Here is a 24681-nt window from a genome sequence, read left to right as displayed (position 1 = left end):
AGGAGCAGTTCAGCTACAGGCTGAGCAAGTGCAGAATGGTGGTAGAATGCTTCTTGGGCATTTAAAGGGAAGATTTCACTTTCTGCTGACTAGGTTAGACCCCAGTGAAAGCAACATTTCCATTGTTGTGGCAGCCAAGCTGTGTACTCTTGTAGATATTCTGGAGCAAGGAGAAAGAGCTATGGCAGGGTGGGAGAGCAAGGTGCAGCACCTAGCCAGTAATTATGAGCAGCCGGGCACCAGAGCAAAAAGCAGAGCACGTTGAGGGGCACTGCAAATCAGAGGGTACGTCTACACTAGCTCATTAGTTCGAGCTAGGTAGGATAATGAGGGCAAGCAGAGTTGCAAATGAAGCCCGGGATTTAAATATCCCGGGCTTCATTTGCATGTTCCCAGGTGCCGCCATTTTTAAATCCCCCCTTAGTCCGAACTCCGTGCCTGCGGATACACACGGCACGGAGTAATGAGGAGTAACGGTAGCTCGAATTCGGATCTTTAATTCCAACTATCGACTCCATGCCGTGTGTAGCCACGGGCATGGAGTTCGGACTAAGGGGGATTTAAAAATGGCGGCACCTGGGAACATGCAAATGAAGCCCGGGATATTTAAATCCCGGGCTTCATTTGCAACTCTGCTTGCCCTCATTATCCTACCTAGCTCGAACTAATGAGCTAGTGTAGACGTACCCTCTGATTTGCAGTGCCCCTCAACGTGCTCTGCTTTTTGCTCTGGTGCCCGGCTGCTCATAATTACTGGCTAGGTGCTGCACCTTGCTCTCCCACCCTGCCATAGCTCTGTATCCCCCTCCCCCTTTCAAAACACGAGAGTATTGTTCAGAAATCATGCATTTTTAGGGAACACAGCAGGGATAGAAAAGGAGTTCGGGGGGGGGGAATTTTGTGGGGGATGATCACAAGTGTGAGGAGAGTCTTTTGCTCTGGAATGCATCCTTGCGGGTTGTGTGTGAGGCTGCCCTTGGCCACCCTGCTCCCTGTGTTCTAGGGCCCCTGGGAGAGGAGGGAATGAGAGTCTGCAAGAGCTGGAGGGAGTGCCTGTGCCTGTGGCAGTTCTAGAACAGCATCATGTGGATCATCACATGCGCCATGACCATCAAGACTCTCTCTTGGTTCTTCACTTCCAGTTCCCTGCTCGCACTCCTCCTCGCGCTCCACTTGCATCTCCTACAGTCCACTCACTTAATTACTCCCTGTCCAAGTGAATGGATTGCATTTGCTTTGTGAACATGTCGTCCCTGGTGTATGTTTGCCTTTGGATCTGTGTTAGCTGGACAGCTAGCAGAGCTGAGGGCGTGTGCAGCAAGCTCACTGCTGCACCTGCTGTAAAGAAAAGTGAAGGGCAGGCTTTACAGGACATACATTGTTGAGCATAAAACCTAATCTTTTAGCATAAATGGAAAGTCTGTCTAAAGACAATAGGGAGATGTTATGTACCAGGCTACAGTTGTGCCTTTAAGCACCCTCTATGCAGCAGATACCCCACAGAGATCTTAGGGGAGCAGCTGGACTTGGTTTGGTGGCAGACATGGTAAAGGACTGGTCGGGTCCTGAGCCTTCAGAGGGGAAGGGGGTCCAGGCATGGTGGCAGGGCAGTGTAGAGACTCATGAGGTATGTGTGTCCCCCCCATTTGCCGGGAGAGTGCAACTTTCCCTTTCCAAAAGAGCATGTGGGTGGGAGAAAGGAGGGGCTCTGGGTGCAGTGGCAGGGCAGGAGCACAAGCCATGCTTCATTAGGGATGAGAAAATGGGGATTTACTGCAGAGGAATCAGTTAATAGCTTCTCCTGCTTCATCCAGGGTCACAGGTGAGATCTCGGTCTTCTCCAAATCTTGCAGAGTGACAGGGGTGGATGCTGACTGAATGTGGCTAGAAACCTGGGCCTTGTGCTGCAATGATGCAGACCACTTACTACTGGCTTGTCTTGGGAAGGTGTCCGACCTTGGAGGAAGGAATAAGGCAGGCTCCCCAGAAACCTTGTGAGAAGGATGAAAGAGTTCCTATGAGAGCTTCGGGGAGGATTCCTGTTTCGTCTCCAGATTCGTTAACAAACTATTCCATGGTGCCCCCATTGTGTAGACAATTGGCTGCCACAGATCACACCTAATTGCCTTAATCCACGTCAAGCATGATCAAAAATGTGAACTCCCCAAAAGTCCCCTCCCCACCATCAGACCAACAGCGAGACATCCTGGGAAGAGGGGATTGGCTCTAAAGTTATAAAAAGATTCTGGCTGTTGGTGAGATTTGGTTTTCCACTCATCTGTTGACCAGTCTCTACCTCATCCATGCTGTTCTTTATGCTGTTGTGCTAGGCTGCCAGAGGAGTGTCTTGAGAAGAATCCATAGACTGGCTTGGAAAGCTGGTCAGTTCCCCCCCAGAATCACATGCCACTGCTCAGAGAAGTGGCATGTTTGTGGTGATGATCCAGACCATCCGTCTGCCCCCTTTTTCTTCTAATAGGCCTGCTTGAGCTCCTTTATTTTCATGTAGCACTGCTGAACATCCCTGGTGTATCCTTTCTTCTCCATGCCCTTTGCAATCTCGGCCTAGATATCTGCATTTCTTTTGCTGGTTCGTAGTTCTGTGAGAACGGAATCCTCTTCCTACACAGCAATCAAGCCCAGGATCTCCTGCACGTTCCATGCTGGTACTCATTTGTGACCCTTGGCATTCATGGTCAGGTGTGCTGCTGAGGTGAGCTGTCCACTGAAGTCTGCTCGCCACAGTGGCTACATAGGAAATGAAATTCAGAATTTCCTGGGGCTTTTCCTGTGCACATGGAGAACATCAGAATTGAAAGTCCTGGCCAGACTGTGGGACACATCTCAGAGGCCAAGAATATCAACTTTCACAGCACTGCATTGGCACTATCTTAGGTTGACCATGCAAGGTCAAATTTAACGTTATTCCCCGTGAAAAGCAGGAGTAATTAAATCAACTTTAATGGCCCTTAAAGTCGACGGCATGGGTTTGGTGGTGTGGACTCATTGCTTAGAAAGTCAACTTAATACCTAAACTCCCTGTGTAGACCAGGTCTGTTTTTTTATCAGAGGAAAGCAGATTTAAAAAAAACACCTGAAGAACTTGCGTATGAGCTGAAATACACATGAATTTCTGTGTGTTTTTTCAGGGCCCACTGTGGGTAGGAAAAGGCTCAGAATAGAACCACCAGTAGTTTTGGAAACCTCTTGCTGCACTTTTTGTCATTTTTCTGAGCTGTCATATCAGAGTTTGGCATTCTAATCCTTTTAATAAAATGGAGGTTATTGATGGAATCCTAGGCCAGAAGGGGCTACTGTGTTTATACCGTCTGGCCTTCTGTATGACACGGGCCATAGAACTTCCCCGAATTAATTCCTAGAACTTGTCTTTTACAGAACCATCCAAAATTTTAAATTATTATGCTAACATAATCAGCAAAATGGACGTTCTAAACTGTGCTTAGTGTTACACCTTAGAAAGATATTTAAGCTTTTATAGCAAGGGTGGCCAAACTTATTGATCCTCTATGTTGTATTTAATAATCTTCAGAAGTTTGAGAGCAGAGCACACTTGCTCTGTGCTTCTGTCCTATGGCCGAGTAGTGGGACGCAGGGCTTCAGCCCCCCGGGAGGTACCTGCCAGTACTTGGGGCTTCACCCCCCGCCTTTTGCTGAAGCCCCGAGCACTGGCAGGCACCTCCCACTGGGTTGAAACCCCTGGATTCCTTTCCCTCTGGGCAGAAGCCACTAGCCCCATCACTCTGCTGCAGGACAGAAGCCCCACGCTCTCCCCAGGCTCATCTGGAAGGTGAAGAAAAGGAGGGTGTGGGGGTGGGTCTCCGCAAGCCACATTGTAAAAGAGCTGCATGTAGCTCGCTAACTGCAGTTTGGCGACCCCTGTTTTATAGACTTATGTAAATCAAGCAAATGTTTAAGGCTTATTTTTAGCATTTACACGGAGGAAAAAAAGACAGTTGGAATTTTTTTTTCCAACTAGGAGAGGAAGAGTGAATTTTCTTTTTCAATCCTATCAAGAACCATTTTGGAAATTGTATTATTTTTTGGTAGAAACCCTATTGTATTTTTTGGATAGTTGTATTCCTAAGACCATAGTGTCAGGGATATCTATGAAAAGCCAGTTAACTTCTGTTGTTCCTGTTTCTATAGGTAAAAATGGAGACCTCCTCCCTACTACAGAAGAGGCAGAGGAACTGGAACGGGCTCTACAGGCTGTAACTTCTCTTGAGTGCCTGAGTACCATTGGAGTACTTACACAGACAGACGGTGTGCCGGTTCAGGAGCTATCAGATAGAGGGATAGGGGTGTTCACCGCAGGTGCTGGAGCTCCAGGAATGCAGTCCTTGAGTAGAGAGGTTAACACGGACCTGGGGGAGCTGTTGAATGGGCGCATAGTACATGATAATTTCTCCAGTCTGGAGCTGGATGAAACCTTGCTCCGTTCTGCTACCTTGTCTAACCCACCTACGCCCCTGGCAGGGCAGATCCAGGGGCAATTCTCTGCCCCAGCCAACGTCGGCCTTACTTCTGCCACTCTGATAAGCCAGAGTGGACTTGGGGAGAGAGCCTTCCCAGGACAGTTTCATGGACTTCATGACGGCAGCCATGCCTCCCAGAGGCCACACTCTGCCCAGCTGCTGAGCAAGGCAGATGACCTAATCACCTCACGACAGCAATACAGCAGTGACCATTCGCACTCCTCACCCCATGGAAGCCATTACGATAGCGAGCATGTGCCGTCTCCCTACAGCGACCATATCACATCCCCCCATGCCACTTCTTATTCTGGTGATAACTTGGCAGCTACCTTCTCAGCAGAGATGCCCATTATGGCACAGCACTTGCTCCCATCACAACTGGAGGTGCCACTTAGTGGGGTGGTGAACCCCAGAACTCACTGGGGAAATATCCCTGTCAATCTTGGTGACCCCTCTCCATTTAGCAACCTTCTTGGTGCTGATGGACACCTTCTTTCCACCTCCCTGTCCACACCACCTACCACCTCGCACTCAGAGACCACCCAGCCTGCCTTCGCCACTGTGACCCCCAACAGCTCCAGTGTGCTTCCGGGGTTACCGCAGACCAGTTTTAGTGGCATGGGTCCTCCCTCTGCTGAACTAATGGCCTCCACTTCCCCCAAACAGCAACTCCCTCAGTTCAGCGCAGCCTTTGGCCATCAGCTGAGCTCACACAGTGGCATTCCTAAGGACCTGCAGCCCAGCCACAGCTCCATAGCTCCTCCCACAGGCTTCACAGTCACAGGTGCCACAGCTACCAGTACCAATAATGCATCTGCTCCCTTTACCACCACCTCTAACTGAGCTAGTCTGTCGGAGTATTTGCAGGCAGATGGGGACCCTGTGTTATCTCTCTTCTCCTCCCTATTTTGTCCTCCCCTTCCTTGGAAGAGGATTTTTTTTACAGAGGGGGTTAAAAGGAAACCTCCTGCTGCAGTTCAGTCCAGGGTGGCCCCTCAGTAAACCTTGCTCTAGTGTTCACATGTGCTATTGATGCACTGGTGCTCATTTATTACTGGCAGGTTCAACATAACCCAATCAATTCCTTAAGGATGCAGCACAGTTACTGGATGTAATAGACCCTTAGCAGTAAGACCTAGAAATGGGACGATACCTCAGATTACCAATGCACGTTACTGTTTCTTAGGGTTCAGGTCAGTGATTTCCATCCCATTAGCATGTCACATTGGAAGTTTTTATAGTGGGGGGGGGGAAAAGTCTCTTGATTTTAAAAAATTAGGTAACACATGGGCATGGAGAATTGGCTCCACACTCAGTTTTGTAATGGTGCACCAAAGCACTCAAGACCATGGTTCAATTATTCATTTGACAACTCCTTTAAAATTATTTTTTGACCTTCTCTGTGGGCATGTGTGTGTGTTTGGGGAAGCAGCAGTGCCTTGTCGTCTACTACTGAGGCAACAGTGGTTGTGACTCCTCCTGACGTTGGTCACTGCTCCTATTGAACGTTGATTTATTTTCTTTATTTTAGGTTCATTGAGCAGAGAGGGGATTGACTGACAAGGGCAAATGGGCTCTACCTGTTTGCTCAGGGCACTGGGGGTTCTTGCTGTTTCAAAGGTTAGCCCAGGGAGGAAATACAAGAAAATGGGAAAAGTAGAATAAATGATGGTCTAGTCAAGAATCATGCAGAAATTCCCATCAGAGCTGAATTACTGTAGTGGCACTGTAATGTTGATGGCTTGCCTTTTCAAATGTGGCTTTGTCCAGAACTCTTTGCACAGCAAGTGTTTCTTAGCTGAAACGGGAAGAATTCTATTTGTATGTATTGGTATGCAACCCATTTAAACAAACCTACATCAAGCCCCTTCAGTAAACTGAAAATAGCTGAATTTCTCACATTCTTTGTTGCCGCCGAGACTCTTTCTGTAATAGCAGTGATTTTGTACCAGGAACCATACAGGTTTTAGGACATTGGTGAAACTGGTGCCCTGTATGTGAAGTTGAATGTATATGGGAACCGGCGGGTACAAATTTGTGGTTACCACTAACCAAAACCAAACTTACAAGCAAAATAGGGAAATAAGAAAATCCTTCTGTCCACAACACCTTGTTGCTTTTATTGCCTGTTTGCTGAAAATGGTTTTATGTCTCCTTGATCATAAAGTCAGCTCCTTATAAAGGCAGTGGATTCCTCTTATATCTGACTCTTCCTTAAAGAGTAACAACAAAATTGGTTCAAGTAGTTTGCTTGAATCATCTCCCTCTTCTCCCCCGCTTCCCCAAAAGAGAATGTGCTTGTGAAAATTGTGACTTTTGTAAAGAACTAACTAGCCACTATGTGAAAGTAATTCCTACCTGATTGCTAAACAAAGTCTCCACTCTTTGGTTTCTTTCTAAGATGCATAGAAGAAAAGATAAAAAGTAAAGCAAATTTCTTTAAGCAAGGGATTATTGAACTGAGTTCAGTTATTCCTTAGTATGTGGAGAGTAATGTATCTTCCCCCGATATATGTATTCTGTTTATGCTAATGATGAAAGTCAAACCCTCTGCGCCCAGACTTCCTGAGGGGTAGGGATTAAGAACTGCATCCACACTTCCTGGATGCAGCTCATCTCGGGTTTATATCCCTCTAGGTAGAGCCAATCCCATTTTAAAAGCTTTGTCCTGTTTTCAAGTATAACAGAATAAGCCCTGTGGGTTTCAGCCCTTTGATGAAATTGCATATGTGGATGGATGAGGAAACATTCATTTCTAAGTGTGGTCTAAGTGTGTTTGTCCTTATTTATGTGTTTTCAAATTATGTCCTAAATGAAATGAGGCTTACGAAACCCTATTGTGCTGCCCAGCTGATTGAGGAATGCCCACTTGACGTTGTAAAATGAGGAAGAGCTGATAGGGCATTTGTTTTCATTTTGTTTTTTATTCTGTCCTCTGCTTTCCCTTCTCCAATGCTTGTGAGGAGACAAATGTTTGATTGCATTGTTTTTCCTTGTGTTAATATTCTTTAGTGTATCAAGATGAGTGACTGAAAAAGAAGGGTGAACTAGTTTGCCGAATGGGAAAATGATCAATTGTTAAATCTGCCAGTATTAAATGTCATGTGGCAAGATGTTCTGCAGATTAGTTTGAAGATTTTGAATATGAAATATTTCTCATGCTCATCAAAACTTCTCCTTACCTATCAGTAGAGAAAACTCTTGGGCCCAATTTCTGTTCTCCGTTACATCCGTGTAAATCATGGAGTACTTCTTTTAGCCAGGTGAGTTACTGTGTATTTACCCAAGTGTAACTCAGAACAGAATCTAGCTCTTAACTGGTAATTTCTTTAGGCTGGGATTTTCCAAAATGCCCAAGGGAATGTAAGTACACAGCTCTCATTTGAAATCATCTTCCCATAAGGCAGCTTTGGAAGTCTCCGCCTTTAGATCTCCGCTTTATGGAACTGTTGGGGATTTTTCCTAGACATTGGCTGAATAACATTTTTCATGAGCAGATTGAGTTTGCAGTAAATCTACACCCATAAAATGTTTTCCATTTGAAGTGCTTTAGAAAAGGAATCCCGATCTACTTTCCAGTACAGCGGTTTGAAATGGTCAAGACTGTTGCCAGTTGCAGCTTCTCTACATCTAATTGAAGTATAGCCAACTTAATGAAGTTACATTCTAGTATACAGTTCTGATTGTAGGTCCTAATTATGCTATGAGCACCATGCAGGTGGATCCCTATAGCCATACAAAGCCCACTAACTTCACCAGGAGTCTGCCTACATAGAGTTCAGTGCAGGATCAGCACCATATTGTTATGGGAAGAGTAGCGGACACAAGGACAAGTGATTATGCAGCCAGACAGTTCTCCCCTACCAGGAAATATGGGTGTTCCATGTGGGATTTGTCTTGGTTCTTAGGGCCATTGAGATGGTTCTCATTCATGCTCTCTTGAAAGGGGTTTTTCCCTCCCTGTAATTCAGCAATTAGCACTAATAATCCTTTTACCAAGAGTCAATGTAGCAATTCCAATCCATTTGTTGAAGTGATCGGTATCTATTCTGCCACTTATAAATGAAGTAAATAGACAAATCTTAAAATAAAAATATGATGTTTTAAAGAATTAGAAGGCATTTGACAGAGATGTTTAGAAGCAATAATGTCCTTTTTGGTAATAATGTAATGTCAGGTGGTCTTAGCACACTGACATAAAAATTGGCAGAGATTTCACTCTTGACAAAGATTAACTTTGGTTGGGCAGTTTATGGAGAACAGTGAGGGACAGCATGATGCTGGCTTGGTTTATAAAGCAGTTACATTTAAAATAAGATTACATTCTGTCAGCATTTCCCTTTACCATTTAGTTTATTAGCTTATGCCAGTGCTAAATTTGCCTAACTCAGCTCCCATTGGCAATTTAATTGGAAAGAGGGAATGAAATTGAAGTTGGGATTTGATCCATTGGCTCTACTAATTGCTATATTATGAAAAGTACCTGTGAAAAGCTATATCATCTCCAATTCTCATTTTTTCCCTTTTGTCAAGACACATGTTTGTTTTCTTGCCTCTGTTAATTGTCTTATGGCTGCACATCTTAAAGAATATCTGTTCAAAAATAACGTACTACAGTTCTCTTCACCTACTGAGTCCCAGACTATGCAATAGAAAGACTTTCCAGGTTCATTTCATAGGCTAATGACACAAAGGACTGTTTTCTTAAGCAATTTAAGGTTCTCATTTGGCAAGCATTTCTAGGGTGCCTCCTTGGCTGAGAAGCTTGTAATCTGTGAGCAAACATGGGAGATGGAGATGAAAATTAGATTGCAAGTGCAAGAAATATATTTGCTCTCAGGAATGTGTGTTTGCTCTTCAAAGGGAGGGCAGGGGAAGTTAACTGTTTAAAAAATAGTATCTTCATTGAAAACTATATTACTGTCTTCATGAATTGCTTTCTCTAGAGATCATGATCCTCATAATTAGACATTGAGAGCTCAAATTCTCAACTGGTGTCAATAAGCCCGGCTATCTCAGCTTCAAAGGAGCTGTGTGCTAATTTACCAGAGTTAAGGCTCCGGCTGTGAGAATCTAACCAAGAACATGGAACAGAGTTTAATTTGCTAATGCTTTCTGTGACCGCTGGCATTCCCCATTAGAAAACTAAGTTCTCAAAAAGAGGAAGAAGATTTAGTCCTTTGAGGGTATGCCTTCACTGTAACATTAGCCGAGGTGTTTGGCATCCTAGTTGGGGCACCTATGTTAGTGTAGACTGAGTGTGAGCAGCCAGGCAGTGCTCCTCTGTGTTTGTCACTGGGATGTCTGCGGGCATTGCCAATGGTGCTGCAGTAAGCTGAGCTGCCCTGATTCTTCCCTAGGGAATTGTGGGAGAACTCATCTGTCCTCCTGGGCACACAGCAGGTGTGGTGCAGGGAATGCGGGAAAGCAATTGTCAGGCTCTGGCCCACATCCCCAGCTGTGCACATGAATGTTTGTGTGTGGACAGGAGGGGAGTTGGAGCAATACCTGAATAAGAACACTGGCTAACTCTGCAGTGAAGACATACACCAGGAGGGGTGCAGTGTGTCTTAAGCCTAATTTTCCTCTTCAACAGTTGCTTTTATCAAAGGGCTTAGTTCCCTTCTTGTCAGTGAAGGAGCCTTTAACACAGACCTGAGGCAAACTGAAAGAACCCAGATCAGATGTAGGCCTAGATTGCTAAGCCTCATGTTGGTAGAAATGACTACAAGAATAGATTCAAGCTGCAGTGCTCCTCATAAGACTCTTTAGCTTGGGTGGGAGCGAATGGGTGTTCTAGGCTGCGCCTCTTGTCTCCTTAAATTTCATCCCTTCTTTCCCACTCTCTTCACCATCTTCTTTCACTCTCCACTGCCATCACCGTGACACAAAAATTGCCATTTAAAAGCCTGTGCGGTTGATAATGAGCAAACACTATGATTGTTTTAAACAAAGGATTAGGTGAGGTTCCTGTGAGTCATAATATAAATTAGGAAGCCAGAGCAGCAGTGCAATAGAATATTGAGTAAGAATTCACAGACTATTGAGTAACATGACGATGCTATGTGATATCAGAAAGTTTTTAGCTAGCTGCTGAGAATACAACCGTGGTCACCACTCACAGAGAGCTATGTATGCTCAGGAACTTCACATGAAGTTTTTTTTCCTGTAAGTTCCTTTTATTGTAAAGGAAGTTGCCAGTAGAATATTCCATACATTTTTCCATGCAATTAGCCTTACTTAAAAAACAAAGTTTTTCCTAAGCAAGTCTATAAAATCTGTAACTCTATTGGCAGTATCATGATTTAGTTCTTTCTCTTCTCCCCCACCCCACACACACACTAGGTGTTGCAGTTTTACATGCTGCAATTTTCCAATTATACTGAAACAAGGATATGTAGTGGAAGCATGAAAGAAGAAAACACACTTTGAATTGCAGTTTAGAGGTGGCATTTGGATTTTTTCCTAGATAGCCTGAAGTGTTGAGTCAACGCTTCCCCCCGCCCCCCGTTCCCTAGCTCACAGAACTCAGTTTGAAAACTAATAGAATAAAACTAGGCTTTTTTATTTTGAAACAGTATATACTCAATGTAGACAAGTGCATTCTTCCTTTCCCCCTCCTGTCCTCAACACACACACATTTTATGTGTATGAATTGGAAACATATGTTGAACTTGGTCTAGTAAAACTGGTGTGTTTCCTGCCCTTTATTTTAATTTTTTTTTTTTTTTTTTTTTTTTTTTTTTTTTGTGATCTGGTGCCCACCAGTAAGCTTTGGATAGATAATGTTCCCAAATCTCTCCTGGAAAACTTTAACTGTGGTGCAAATGACACAATGCAGCTGACTGCTACACAATTGCTTGCTTATACTTTGGAGTAGACTGATCTACCCTGAAATGACTCTTTAACCTGCATCTTAAAAATACAATTGATTCCAGTGGAAAAAGATCCATTCTGAAGAGATGGACAGTTTGGTTCTCATACAAAGTATCTACATCTATTTAGAAGGGGTTGAACCAGTTTCTCTGAACAGTGATTTCACTGTACAGTTTTGGGTATGTCTCAGGGATTCCTTTTGGAAATAAGGGCAGTTAACATAAAAAGTAAATAGTTTTAAAAGTAAATAATAATTTAAGGTAGAGCTTCATCTAAATGAGAGCGCAAGAAAGAGAAATCTTGTTCAGTTTTGTAATCCTTGGTGTCTGGCTTAGGGAGTTTCTCTTCTTGGGGTTCTCATCTCAAAGTCAACATACAGAATCTTTTTCCATCATGCTCAGCTTTAAACTTTTATTTAAAGATACCCTTCCCCAATGAGCTTTCAGAATACTTATTGTAGATTTTAAGAGAAAGGTATATTAATTTATGCTATTAACATCACCTCATAAATTATAAGTTTTATACTAAAGCTGTATTGAGTGTAATGAATTATGTTGCATATGTGTTTTCAATGGCTATAAAATTATATACAAGCTTTTTTTGAAAAACAAAAACTAGTAAAGCACCTTTTTACACTGGATCTTTGCCGTGTCAAGGTGTACAGCTATTCTTTGCTACCTTGCAGATATATAAAAATAAAATGGTATCAGCAAAACATAGAACTCTTGTTAACCCGAATATTACTGCTCCTATAACTTTTTTTTGGTTACATTCTGCAATAATTTATCAGTGATTTGTACCTGTAATGGTTTGAAGTTCAGTTACAGGGTAAATGGATCAAATGAAAAATTCAACTACTGTAGCTGGAAGTTGTGAACCAAGTTTGTAAGAACTTGTTTTTTAAACGTATTTATTTCCAGTCATGCAAGTTGGAATTTGAAAAGACGAAACATTAAATCTCAGAATCCACAGTGTCTTATTCAGGAACTTTCCCCCCTCCTTTCCTTAAAAAGGAATTCCCACTGTGACTTATAAATAGAATTAGACTGCTTGTGTGCATGTATGTATTATATACGCACACAAAAATATGCATTTGGGGGGGTTGTATGTGTGATATGAATGTGCATACTGTATGTAGGTCATAGTTTTTGTAAAGAGAAAAGTAGTTGAGAGGTGATGGAATGTATTTGTAGAAATGTGATTATTTAGTAGGGGGTTACTATGTCCTCGCTATTGTAAAAGTAACTAAACTCTCTCTGCTACATAGTCTTCTGTTCTAAGGCTATCTCTGATATCATGTCAATTTTATTCTTTAATTGATTTTCATTGAGCCCTGTTAAAATGTCATGAAACTCTCAGGCTCCTAAGACAGCCTTTAAAAAAAAGGGGGTGGGGGGGAGGACAAGTATTTTTAAAGAAAATTTTAAATGGGAAAATTTATAATTAGGGTGGTGAGACACAGGAATTAATATCCATTTTCAAGATAATACCAGAATCTCCCATATTCTGACCCAGAATAGGTTGCCAATCAGTCATTCTTGTGTTTTCAGGTTAAAAAATATTGAGAAGGGTGATTTTTATTTTTTGTAAGTGGTCTTCATTTACTGTAAAGGGTTTCATTTTTAAAGTTATCTAATGTGTTTTCCTAAAGGGGCCTATGTATGTTAACTGCAACCTAAAAATTGCTGCTGGGGACTTACATTTTGTTTTCTATAAATTTGTACTTCTTATCTGAGAGCTTCATCTGCGCTGTGAATTCGAAACAATTATGGACATATAGGGGTGTTTTTTTTCATACTTTGAGAGGGAAATGCTGTCTGTATGAGGATGCTTACCTGAGAGACATAGGAAACCCAAAACATTCCTGCTTATTCTCCTCTCATCCTGATGTTCCTCATTACACCATCCAGGCTGGAGAGAATAAAATCTTAAATGATGTCTGTTCTGTTGCTGTTAGTTTGACCCATGAAAATTCTGGAAACTTTAAAAATCTGTTTTAGAACAGAGCTTCCAACGTTAGAGATATTTCTCATTTGTTTTTAATTAATTTTTTACTTTAAAAACATAATAGGAAATCCAAACCTCTTTACGCTGTTGAACTAGGTTTATTTTGCATTCCCAGCCATTCAAATATCTTGATTATTTTTTAAATATATCTTATATATACGCCAACAAACGAAGGGCAGGGAGGTGGAAGTTGTCTGAGGCCTTTTCCTCCCATTAGTTGATCATCGTGGAAGTTACCAGCATAAACCTTTTATGCATTTATGGGGAAGAATAGAACTCTCTTGTGAATATCTGTATAGAGAGATGTATATGAGATCTGGGTAGCACTTTGCTGAACGTGGAATTGCCCACATGATGTACAGTACATATATATGAATGCAGCAGATCTAAATCTATATATATATACATGAAATGTACATACATATCTCATACACACAATATGTAGTGTGTGTGAGAGAGAGCTACAGATATGTATAATATCCACAAAATGTGTTTAACAATTAAGCAGCTGTGACAAATGAGTTGTTATAGTTCCAGTGAGGAATTTGGATGGCATAAGTTGCTATGACTTGAGTATAGTAACCATTGATCTTGTTATCTGAACCTTCTAAATGGAATGGTACATTTTTGCTTATGTTTATACTATATTAATGTTTTGTGAGGCCTCTTCCAATACCCACCTCTCATGCTGTTCTGTGCCATTACCTTCATCCCAACTAATCTCTCACCCCAACCTTTCAGAATCTAACTTTCCATCAGCAGTCCTCTTTAGAGCCTGATCCAGCTTTCGCTGTACCCCATAGAAAGATTCTGATTAACTAAAGTGACTGCTGAATTAGGCCCTGTGCACGCTCGCCGCTGCTCTCCTGACTGTTCATGTAAATCCAGAACTGAAATACTTTTTCAAAATGATACACAAAACTGTTCAGTATCCCAAAATGTCTGGTTTTTAACATGTCAAGTTAAAAATTCAAAATTATAAAACAAAATAGGGAAAAATCAATCCTTCTTTTTACTTTCCTGACCAAATATCTTCTGTCTATTCATGTATTAAATGATTTGGCTTTTACAAACAATTTTTGTATTTCTTGTTTTAAAACAGTATTTTAGTTCACCTCTTTAAGCATTCAATAACTGTTTATCAGACAGTGACAGAAAAGTCTGCTCAGCCACATTTAAGGATTGTTGAAACTCATGGCTAACCAGTATTTTAGTTTTGCCAATTGTGTTTTCAAGTCTTACTGTTTTCAATATTTTTGTCACAAATCAGCTATGGAATTTTGTCTTCCAAACAGTTCTGTAGGAAAATGTAACCTTATGGTAATGTTCCATCTGTGCTTTCACATGAAGAGTTCTGTAATACATATGTTGGGGTATGTGTATGGGTATGTCTGTGCTGAGTATGTGTCTGTGTATATATTTATATACACACATATATATTACACACAGTATTTCAGTTTTAAGTATATGTGGAGAACACATTCATAGGTTGCCGCTATATACTCATGCATATGTTTATTAAACATGTATATAGAATGTAGATATACTGCATATACATATGTATATGTGCGAATTTTGGTTGGCAATTTTTTACATTTAGCAAAATGCTGTCCCTTATGGAATAATTTCATTGAAACTGATTTTATACATAATGAATGGAAAATAATCATAAAAAATTATTTAAAAAAAGAGACTTAATTATACAAAAGCCATTTGAATGGTCTTTTAACTAGAAGGAGGTTGTTTTAAAAAACTGTTATTCATTAGAAAGGCATCAGAAAGAAATTAAGACACTAGTTTCTGTGGTGTGGGTTTTTTTATGTTGTGTTTTGTTTTCTGAAGCTGAGGAATACAGTAATAGGGTTTTTTCCCCTTTTTGTTCAACTAAACTAACAACTCAAATGTTCCTCCGCCAGACTTTCTCTACACAAACACCTTTGCATCATTTGACTCAGACATTCAATAATATTGATTTCACTAAGGAGGTTTTAATATTCTCCTACCTTTCCAGGAAAAATGTCAATTCATATGCAGTGCTGTATCCAGATTGGTCCGAGGATATAAGAGAGACAAGATGGCTGAGGCACTATCCCTTGTTGGACCAACTTCTGTTGGTGAGAGAGAGAACTTTTGAGATTATGCAGAGTTCTTCTTTGGGTCTGGAAAACTTACTCAGCGTTACAGCTGAAAAAGGTGGAACGTACTGTGTAGTATAAGTGGTTACATATTTCAAGGGACCATTCAAGGTGAAGTGGCTCTTTTACACCCTTTCAAGCATGAGGCAGGAGATGAGGTCAGGCCTAAAAAAGGTTGGAGGAGATTGGTGGATTATTATTGTAATAAGCCACAAGCCTCGTGTCTCTATTCAGTTCATGGTTTTTATTGTCTAGCAAAGCTATGTATTTAAGCTCCCAGGCTCGTCACTTGAAGATGTTGTATAGGTTTCATTTGAGGCTGAAGACTGAGATCAGATACAGAGTGATCACTTTGTGAAAAGTGTTCACCCACAAGTGATAGGGTGCTTTTGTCTTTTATCAGTTTTGTGGGTGTGTTCATTCTAGAGCCTGGTGGTTCTCCTGTTTCATCTAATGTCACAATAACCTCTGTATAGGTGACATGAGGGTAACCACTAAGCTTCTGAACGCACTCCAACAGAAAGACAAAAACATCGTGTCACTTGTGTGTGAATACTTTTCACAAAATGATTGCCCCACACCTGACCTGTCAGTCATCCTCTAAGGAGACTTGCGCAAGTTGAGCCTGGGAGTTTAAATTCATAACTGTGCGAGTCTCTCAAAATCATGGACTGAACAGAGGGATTGGATTTATGGATTTACAACAATCTATAACCAACTAACACTGCCCCTCAACTTTCTCCCTCTCCATGCATGGAGCGTTGTTACCCCTTGAATAGGTCTTTGAACACGTATTAACTACTTCTGCTAAACAGCCTCTTTCATATTCCCAGAACCCAAGAAAGGCCACTATGTAATCTCAAAAGCTTGTCCTCTCACCAACAGAGGTTGGTCCAATAAAAGATATTGCCTCAGTCACCCTTTCAGTTCATTATTATTCTGTTACCCTTTTCGTTCCATGCAGGGGGTGAATTTCTGAAAATACCTGCAGTCAAGCCTTTAGGTTATAAAGGCCGTCAGCAGAAAATACATTTTTCAAAGAATTTCTGCTGTTGTTTCTTCACCATCATGTAATTTTTCCCCATCTCTAGTATGTCTGGGTACAAATAGATGAAAAACGAAGGACACAAGTAAAATATCGTTTGTTTGAACAATTAGCAGTGAGTATCTTTATCCAGATTTACTAGAAAAGAAGGCAAATAAACAATATGAAATGTTGCTGGCTGTCCTAGAGAAGTTGGTGTTTGTGCCATTTTAAAAGGTCGTTTGATAGCAGCTTGATATCAGAAACAGCCTTGTGACAAAGAGCTTCATAGCAATTGTTTGGCCACTAAAGTTTAAAATGTAAACAAGTTGCAGTGGGAAAGCAAAGGTGAGGCAGTGCATTTTGAAACCAGTGAATAACAACTTACAAACATAACTGTTTTTGAAATAACTGCATGGTAGCAAGGACTAGCAGTCTCTACACCCCTCTCTGATTGTACATGCCATACATTGGGGAAAAAAACCTTACAAATGAATTCATTAACTGCTTAAAGGGAACATACAAACTTGCACTGCTGTATCCTTGTGGTGTTAGCTGGAAGACTAGCTAATACACACAGAAAGTCCAGTCCAGTTTGCTTCTGCAGATGCATTGCTTTAAAAGAATGTGGTGGATGGGGATGATTGAGAAGAATATTCATTTCACATACAGTCCCCAGAATCAATAGAAACTTACACTGATGCTTTTAAGTGCTGGAGCACTTGAAGAAAGCATTCCAGGGGTGGGTGGCCAGGTTGGTGTTTGTACTTTCCCTTTAAATAGGAAGAGTTAGCTCACATGTTCCTCATTCTTCTCAATGAATGTACTGTATTACCATTTTAAAAAAAAAATCAATGAAATGATAATAGATTGGTCTCCTTTTGTTATCTGGTCCTTGTTTAATTTGTTTAAGGGTTTTTGTATACAAAAGTTTACATTTTTATGTATATTTTTCTTGTGTAAAAACTGATGTAATATGTGTATAAAACACTGTATGTATTATCTGTATATAGTGTGACAAAATGATTTTCTTTCTTTCTTTTGGATGTATTAATAAATCTTGCTGTGAAGTAGCCTTGTTTACTATAGCGAAATCCCCTCACAAATCATTACTGGTGAATTCATGGAACTGTTAGTACTATTATATTTTGCAAAATACAAGATTTATGACTACTGCCTGAGCCAAACAGATCTTATAGATCAGTTTTCTATAGATGAATGACTGTACTTCTATGTATGCTATGTTTGTATAGATCTAGCAATCTGGTTATGCTTTCACTAGTTGTATGCTGATGTGTATTCTGTTGACTTCAGTGGAATTACTTACTCTTAGCTCAAAGATGAGAATTGGGATCATAGGACATACTCCAGATTCCAGTTTTACTATTGTCCCAACTCCTGAGCAGTGATCCCAGAAAGTGGATTTTTGTAAAGATTCCTTTAATTGCTGTGCCATAATTTGACGTACAATCTGAGGTAATATGGAATAGAACTAGACTTCACATTTGGAGTTCTTTCCATTTTTATACATCGCTATAGAACTGTCTTACTGTATGAGAGGAGGCATAACCACACAACCCGGTTACTCATGAGGTGGATAATTCTTTTGATTCTGTTACTTTTGATTTCTATGCATAAGCTGTAGACAAGACCATGCAAAGGGGTTGTACTATAATTACTTGAATCATTAATATAAACTAATTGTCATTTTCTGCCACTCTAGATGCAGAGAGCTCTGCCTACATGGTATTGTTTCAGAGAGAGGTCACTGAGTAGCCCTCAAATGGTGTGGAATATAGTAATAGGCAACACAGAAGCTACACCTTCCTTTGTGACTACCTGGCCCCCACGAGCTCTCTAGAGCAGAATAAGCCACCTTGTGGGAGATTTTTTTCCAGCATGTCTTTCTGAGGTTGATTCTTTAAATTTGGCAGAGTGGAGCTGCTGTAGCTATACAGAGACTTCTTCATTGCTAGGTGCTTATGTCCCTCTCTGCGATCTGATAAGTATATTTATTCCTGTAGTGTCTTTTTTCCTAGTCTTCCCTTTAACACATTCTTCCAGCTGATACCAGTTCGTGCTGACTGATGCTTGAATTTGTGACTTGCAGGTGAAAAGCACTAATGCCCTGAACACTCATCTCCCATTTTCCATAATACATCTTAATAATGATAAAGCACTGATTATCAGAACAGTAATTAAGAATTGAGATTAATATCAATACTTTGATTCTTTTGTAACAACTTTGCCTGAAGCATTCTACAAGGCATAATTACATCTGCTTTTCTTGGTGTCTGATTACAGTGCAATCCAACATCTAGCTTGATAAGTGACGAGTGCTGTGGTGCACTGTGTTGTCATATTGCACATTTGAGAGGGATACTGGTTCATATTTTAACATCTTGCCTTCCTGGAAGAGGGTGTAAACTACGTGTTAGTGTGATGTGCGAACACCAGTTAAGATAGTGGTACAAAAGGAGCTAGAAAGATGAAGCCCTAAGGTAAAAAACAAAAGGAGGTTTAACTTGAAAACATGAAAACTAAATACAGCTGGAAAAAATCAGAAGTGCTCATGCTAAGGAACCTGCACATCTGTAAATGAGGCGAAATCTAACGAGGGCAGTGGGGAGTTTTGCTATGCGCTAAGGAGTTCTGAGGAGTGGTGACTCTGGTGACCACACTGCTAGAAAGATGAGACTGGTGAGTCCAGTCAGAGAAGAGCAACAAAAATGATGGGAGGTTGCAGGGATTGATTTATGAGGAAAGAAATGGGACTAGCTATGTCCTATATAATACCGGTATTTGAAGGGTATTGTTACCCCCAAAAAATTCCCACTGGAGACCACCCAGGGTTACACTAGCATGGGTTTGTTTGAGGAATTAGCACTCCACTATATGCACTACAAAAGTAGAGCTGCAACCAAAGGTTTAAACGAAAGAGAGAACCAGCTATCACAACCCAAAAAGCACACACATATGCCTCCATTCCTTCACTCATTCACACCCATTCATTCCTGCCCCCAGGCACTTACACACTTACACAGGCATATGGGTTGCAGAAGGAGCCAAGGCATGTAGATTCTGGAGAGACTGTCTGCTCATCATGGCTGGAAAGCTGGTTAGAAAAGACACTGGCTGTGGAGAGGAGTTTCTCAAGAGCAGGGGAAGAAAGAGAGTCTCATATGTGCTCCCTTTCCTTATATTGTATCTGAATGGCCCCTGTGACTCATCCACCTCATCACCAGGCAGCATGCCCAGACTTCCCTTTAGCAAAGCAGCAGTCTCTGATGACTCATCACCATGTGCTCCAGCCTCAGCATTGCAACTTCAAACATACACACTCATCACTCAGAGGAGAGTGCAGTTTAGAGTAAGTTCAAGGGTGGTGGATGAGAGTTACAAAGATTACAAAAGTGCATCTTACAGTAAGTTTCTGAGAGTTACAAAGATTACAGGAAGTTGTAAGGTTTGACAAAGGTTACAATGAGTTGCAGTTTAAAAGCTTAGATCTTACAGTTAGTGTATTTTCAGAAAATGCACGTGTAAAATCAAGCTCTGGTGGAGGCTTTTTTTTATGCAACAGGTATAAAAGACAAGAAAACTAAATAAATGTTCAGAATGGGATTTGGCTAGGAGTGAGAAGGTGAGGAATCAACAAAGAGAAGACTTAGGCTGCAAATTAGGTACATCTTGAGGGTAAGAGTGGTCTGGAAAGTGAGGGGAAGACCCCTTGTTTGGATGTCTAAAATCACTGAACAAAACACCAAAAAACGGGAAACTCTATGCTGACATAGGGGGATGGGCTGAATGATCTAATACAGAGTTTCTGAACCAGGGTTATGCAGAGGTCTTCCAAGGGTACATCAGTTCATTAGATGTTTGCCTAGCTTGACAACAGGCTACATAAAAAGCACTAGCAAAATCAGTACAAACTAAAATGATTTGTTCATACTGGCCTGCAAGCTATACACTGAAACATAAGTACAATATTAATACCCCCAGTTGATTTAGTTAATACTTGGTAAAAAAGAAATCAAGTAAAAAAATTTTATTTGTATTTTTTGTAATAGTGTGCTGGGACACTTTTTTCTATTTTTCGTCTGATTTTGTAAGCAAACAATTTTAAGTGAGATGGAACCTGGGGTACGCAAGACAAATTGCATTCCTAAAAAGAGTACACTAGTCTGAAAAGGAAGAGAGCCACTGATCTAGTAGGCTTCTTCCAGTTCTAACTTCTATGACCAAAAGCAGTGCAAGTCAATGCCTCATTTTCAGTCTTCATTCTTACCAAATGGTACAGGGGAAGGCGTTGGGATGGGGAGAGTGAGAGCTTCTGGGAGGAGACATTGGTTGCAGTTCCTGGCCAATGGGAGCTGTGGAGCCAGCTCTTGGAGCAGAAACAACACATGGAGCCTCCCTGCACCTAGGAGCCACAGGGACCTGATGGCTACTTCTAGAATCTGTGAAAGGCAGTTAGGAGCCTTTCTTAGCCCTGGGCCCCTGCTGCATGGCCAGCCCCTTTTTGATTGCAAACTGGATGCATGGCAACCCTAGATATTGCAGATAGCAACACTTTCCTATTAGGGCAATTACTCCCTGTGTAGTTATTGGTGGTAGGCTGAGTGTTTTGAAACACTGGGATAGTGTTACAGTGTGTTCCACGGTTCTCGGCATATGAGAAGTAAAACACAAATTTGGAGTAGTTAGCATCATAACAAATGAGTCCTAGATATATTTGTAATTAGTTACAGTACTGTCCGTGTTATTCCTTTATTGCTCCTTGCTAGACTTTAGTAAGCTTTGTTGTGCAGGAAACAAGAACTGTTAGCTTTTTGGCTTTATTGGGGTTTGACGTCGATCTAATTGGATTTTTATGGATGTTGTTTTACAGATAACTGTCCATTAGGTTATCAGAGGCCTGGTTTGAGAATGGGATATGTAAAATCTCAGAGGGGCTGTTTTGGGGGCAGGGAAAAGTCCCACCACTAACTGAGCTGTGTCCATTCTCACAAGCACACATGTCTTAGCATCCACATAAAGCCTGCCATGTGCTATTACCGTTGGCAATTAACTTGACCAAGTGCCTTTGCACCTTAATAGATCTTGTGGCCATTGGGCAGTTCTCTTGAGGTCTTCAGTGCCAGCTACCTGGGCAGAGCTGGGACGGCATGCAAGGCTAACACACACGCAGCCAAACATCTGTCACTATTTGTCATCACTGATGAGCCCCGACTACTGATCTGGTAAGTAAGCCAGCTGTGCTATATCCTGGTATAAATAAATGTGGTCAACAGCAGGCTTTAGTTGCTTGAAGGAATATTTTTGTCTCCCATCTCTCCTTTTTAAAATATCCTTTTTTAAACCCGCCCCCCCCAACTGTTGCATTTTTATTTTATTGTCATTGTTGTCCTTCACATCAGAGGTGATCTGACAAAACAGTTTTTCTTACCTGCTTCTTACATTTCTTGGGTTATTAAGCCCAAGTCTCCTCTTGTTCACAGCAGTATTTACATGAATGTGCCATCTACTTCAGTGGGCTTATTTCTCAGTTATACAAGTGAAAAAACCACCTAGGCTAGGTCCACACTACATACATACTTTGGTATAGCTTTGTCACTTGAGAGGGGTAGCCGGGTTAGTCTGTTATGTTTAAGTTTTTTTGTCCCTTGAGGGACTCCTGAGCAAAATAGTTTTACCTACTATAACCCACTGTTTAGACCTCACTATGTGGGAGAGCTTTCCCTGCCAGCATAGCTCCCCCTACTCAGGGAGGTATTATGCCAAAGTGTGAGCTCTCTCCTGTCAGCCTAGAACAGTGGTCTCCAACCTTTTTACACCCAAGATCACTTTTTAAGTCTCAGAACAGGCGAAGATCTACCGCCCCGCCCCTTCCTTGAAGCCCTGCCCCCTCTATTCTCCTGTCCATCACTTGCTATCCCCAGCCCTTATACACTCTGTTAAACAGTTTATTTTTAAATTCTGAAATATATAAACTTAAAATCACACATTTATAGTTATGAAATAAATGGTCTGTTTTTAATTCATGCTGTTTAAATGTCAAATGAAGCATTTACAATTATACATTTTGTTCTCTGCTATTCTGTAAATCTAAAATCAAGTATTGATCATTATATATTTTTTCTTCCAATAACAAAGTCTCAGTGTGACACCTGTGACTGACCAGTATCTGCCAGTGTCTTGAAGTCTGAGATTGCTAGTCGTATACAATCCATCAGATGGGCATCTGTGATCCTGTGCTCAGCCTGGGAAGCTTTCTTCAGCACAGCTAGAGCTAGATGCAGCCTCCCTGGGCTGAGCGCAGGGCAGCCGGGCTGGAGGGAAGAGAAGTGGCTGCCCAGCCAGCTGGCCATGGCGCTCAGCCAGGGTGCACCAAGCTCCCTCCCCAGTTACTTCTACCCCAAATAAATCACTGGTTTTAAAAACCAGTTTGTTTTATTGTGTCTGCAGGGGAGAGGAGTGGAGAGGGGAAGGGAGAGGTTGTTGGAGGCAAGGCAGAGAGGGGCAAGGCACAGGCCCTTAGTGGGGAAGCCCTGGGGAGAGTTACTGGGGTCCTTGTGAGAAACTCTCCCTCAGGGCCTCCCAGATGCGCACCCTCAACTGATGGGCCTGGCAGATGGCAGCTGCGCATGGCTGCTCAAAGGCCCTTCCCTCCCAGTCGGCCTCTGCCCCCCCCCCCCCCCGCCCCTTTAAGGAAGGCCTCCTCCTTCCTCGCCACTATGTTGTGGAGGACACAATATGTGGCCACCACCTGGGGGATGTTCTGCTCCCCCACATCCAGGTAGGTCAGGAGGCATCTGAACCACACTCAGCCTCCATGTGGGCCCTACCCAGGCCGGCATTGAAGCAGACCTAGCTCGGATCAGTAACTTACATAGGCGTGCGCAGCACATTTCATTAGCGTGTGCACCCAAAGAATTTTTTTAAAATGTACTTTGACCCCCATTAGCCACACCTCTGGAGGTAATACTTTCAGGGCAATATGGACACATGACCAGAAATAAAAGGTGTTATGTGACCCTCCCCCCCCCAAAGCCCTTTTCCCACCATCCTCTTACCAATAGGGATTAGTTTGGCCCTCACGAAACCCCCTCTCCCCCCCATGCAATTATCCTGCAATTGCATTAACCCAATGTGTGTGACATTAACTCGGGGGGTGGAGAGGCTGGTGGAAGTGTCCCCTCTAAGAGTTTCCTCCCTTGAGCACAATAAATTTTGTGTTATGCACCATTACTGAGTTTGTGGCTTGTTTGGATGTGCCACTGTGGTACCCAAGTTATTAATAAGTATCTTAGGGTATGTCTACACTACAAAGTTAATTTGAACTAACAGCTGTCCCGGCCTGCAGCCTCTGGCACATGGAGGAGTTCCGGAACACCCGTGCGTCGTGTGCCTTGCCGGACCAGCCCACATTAATGTCCATGAACTGGCCCCGGTGGTCACACATGGCCTGCAGTAGGACGGAGAAGCACTCCTTGCGGTTGATGTACTGGAAGGCCTCGTGTTCCGGGGCACGGATGGGGATGTGCGTCCCATCGATTCTCTCCCCCCGCAGTTGGGGAAGCCGAGGGCAGCAAACCCCTGGATGATTGCGTCCGGGTCAGCGAGGCAGACCACCCTGCAGAGCAGCACCTGTTTGATGGCCTTGACCACCTGCAGAGCAACATACAAAACCGCAAATTCACTGGGGCACCCGGGTGGCTGGGAGTGTTCGTTCCCTGGCACTGCCCTGCACCCCACTCCTGGAAGTGACCCCCAGTGCGATCCTGGCCACCGCTGGTGACTTGTAGTACAGCCAGGACAGACCAAACCTTCCTGTGCAGGGCACTTTCGCCTCCTTCCCCCTGTTTTCCCTGGGGCGGCCCATCCCCTCCTTGCAGCCCCCTTCGCCCCCGGCCCAGTGGTCGGTGAGTGCCATACCTGCATGAGCACTGCTCCAACAGTGAACTTCCCCACGTTGAACTGGTTCCCAACGGATCGGTAGCTGTCCGGCGTGGAGAGCTTCCACAGGGCGATGGCGGGCCTCATGCAAGTGTCCTGTCACCACAGAGCAGGGGCGAGCCACTCGCAGAGCTCCAGGAAGGTGTCCTCCTTCATCCTGAAGTTCTGGGTCCATTGTTGGTCT

The 24681-nt window shown here is 42.5% G+C and overlaps 1 protein-coding gene across 1 annotated transcript in view; it reads left to right on the top strand.

Annotated features, from left to right (window-relative positions):
- INO80D (INO80 complex subunit D) overlaps positions 1 to 22471 on the top strand; it is a 78136-nt gene extending 55665 nt beyond the window's left edge. Inside the window, exon 11 of the mRNA XM_006129023.3 lies at positions 4168 to 22471. Coding sequence (XP_006129085.1) covers positions 4168 to 5339 — 1172 coding nt within the window. The 3' untranslated portion in view covers positions 5340 to 22471. The remainder of the gene's footprint in view (positions 1 to 4167) is intronic.
- The last annotated feature ends 2210 nt before the right edge of the window (positions 22472 to 24681 follow it).

The sequence above is a fragment of the Pelodiscus sinensis genome, chromosome 7 (genome assembly GCF_049634645.1).
Source record: "Pelodiscus sinensis isolate JC-2024 chromosome 7, ASM4963464v1, whole genome shotgun sequence".
Lineage (NCBI taxonomy): Eukaryota > Metazoa > Chordata > Testudines > Trionychidae > Pelodiscus > Pelodiscus sinensis.
This window is presented reverse-complemented; position numbering and strand designations above follow the sequence as displayed.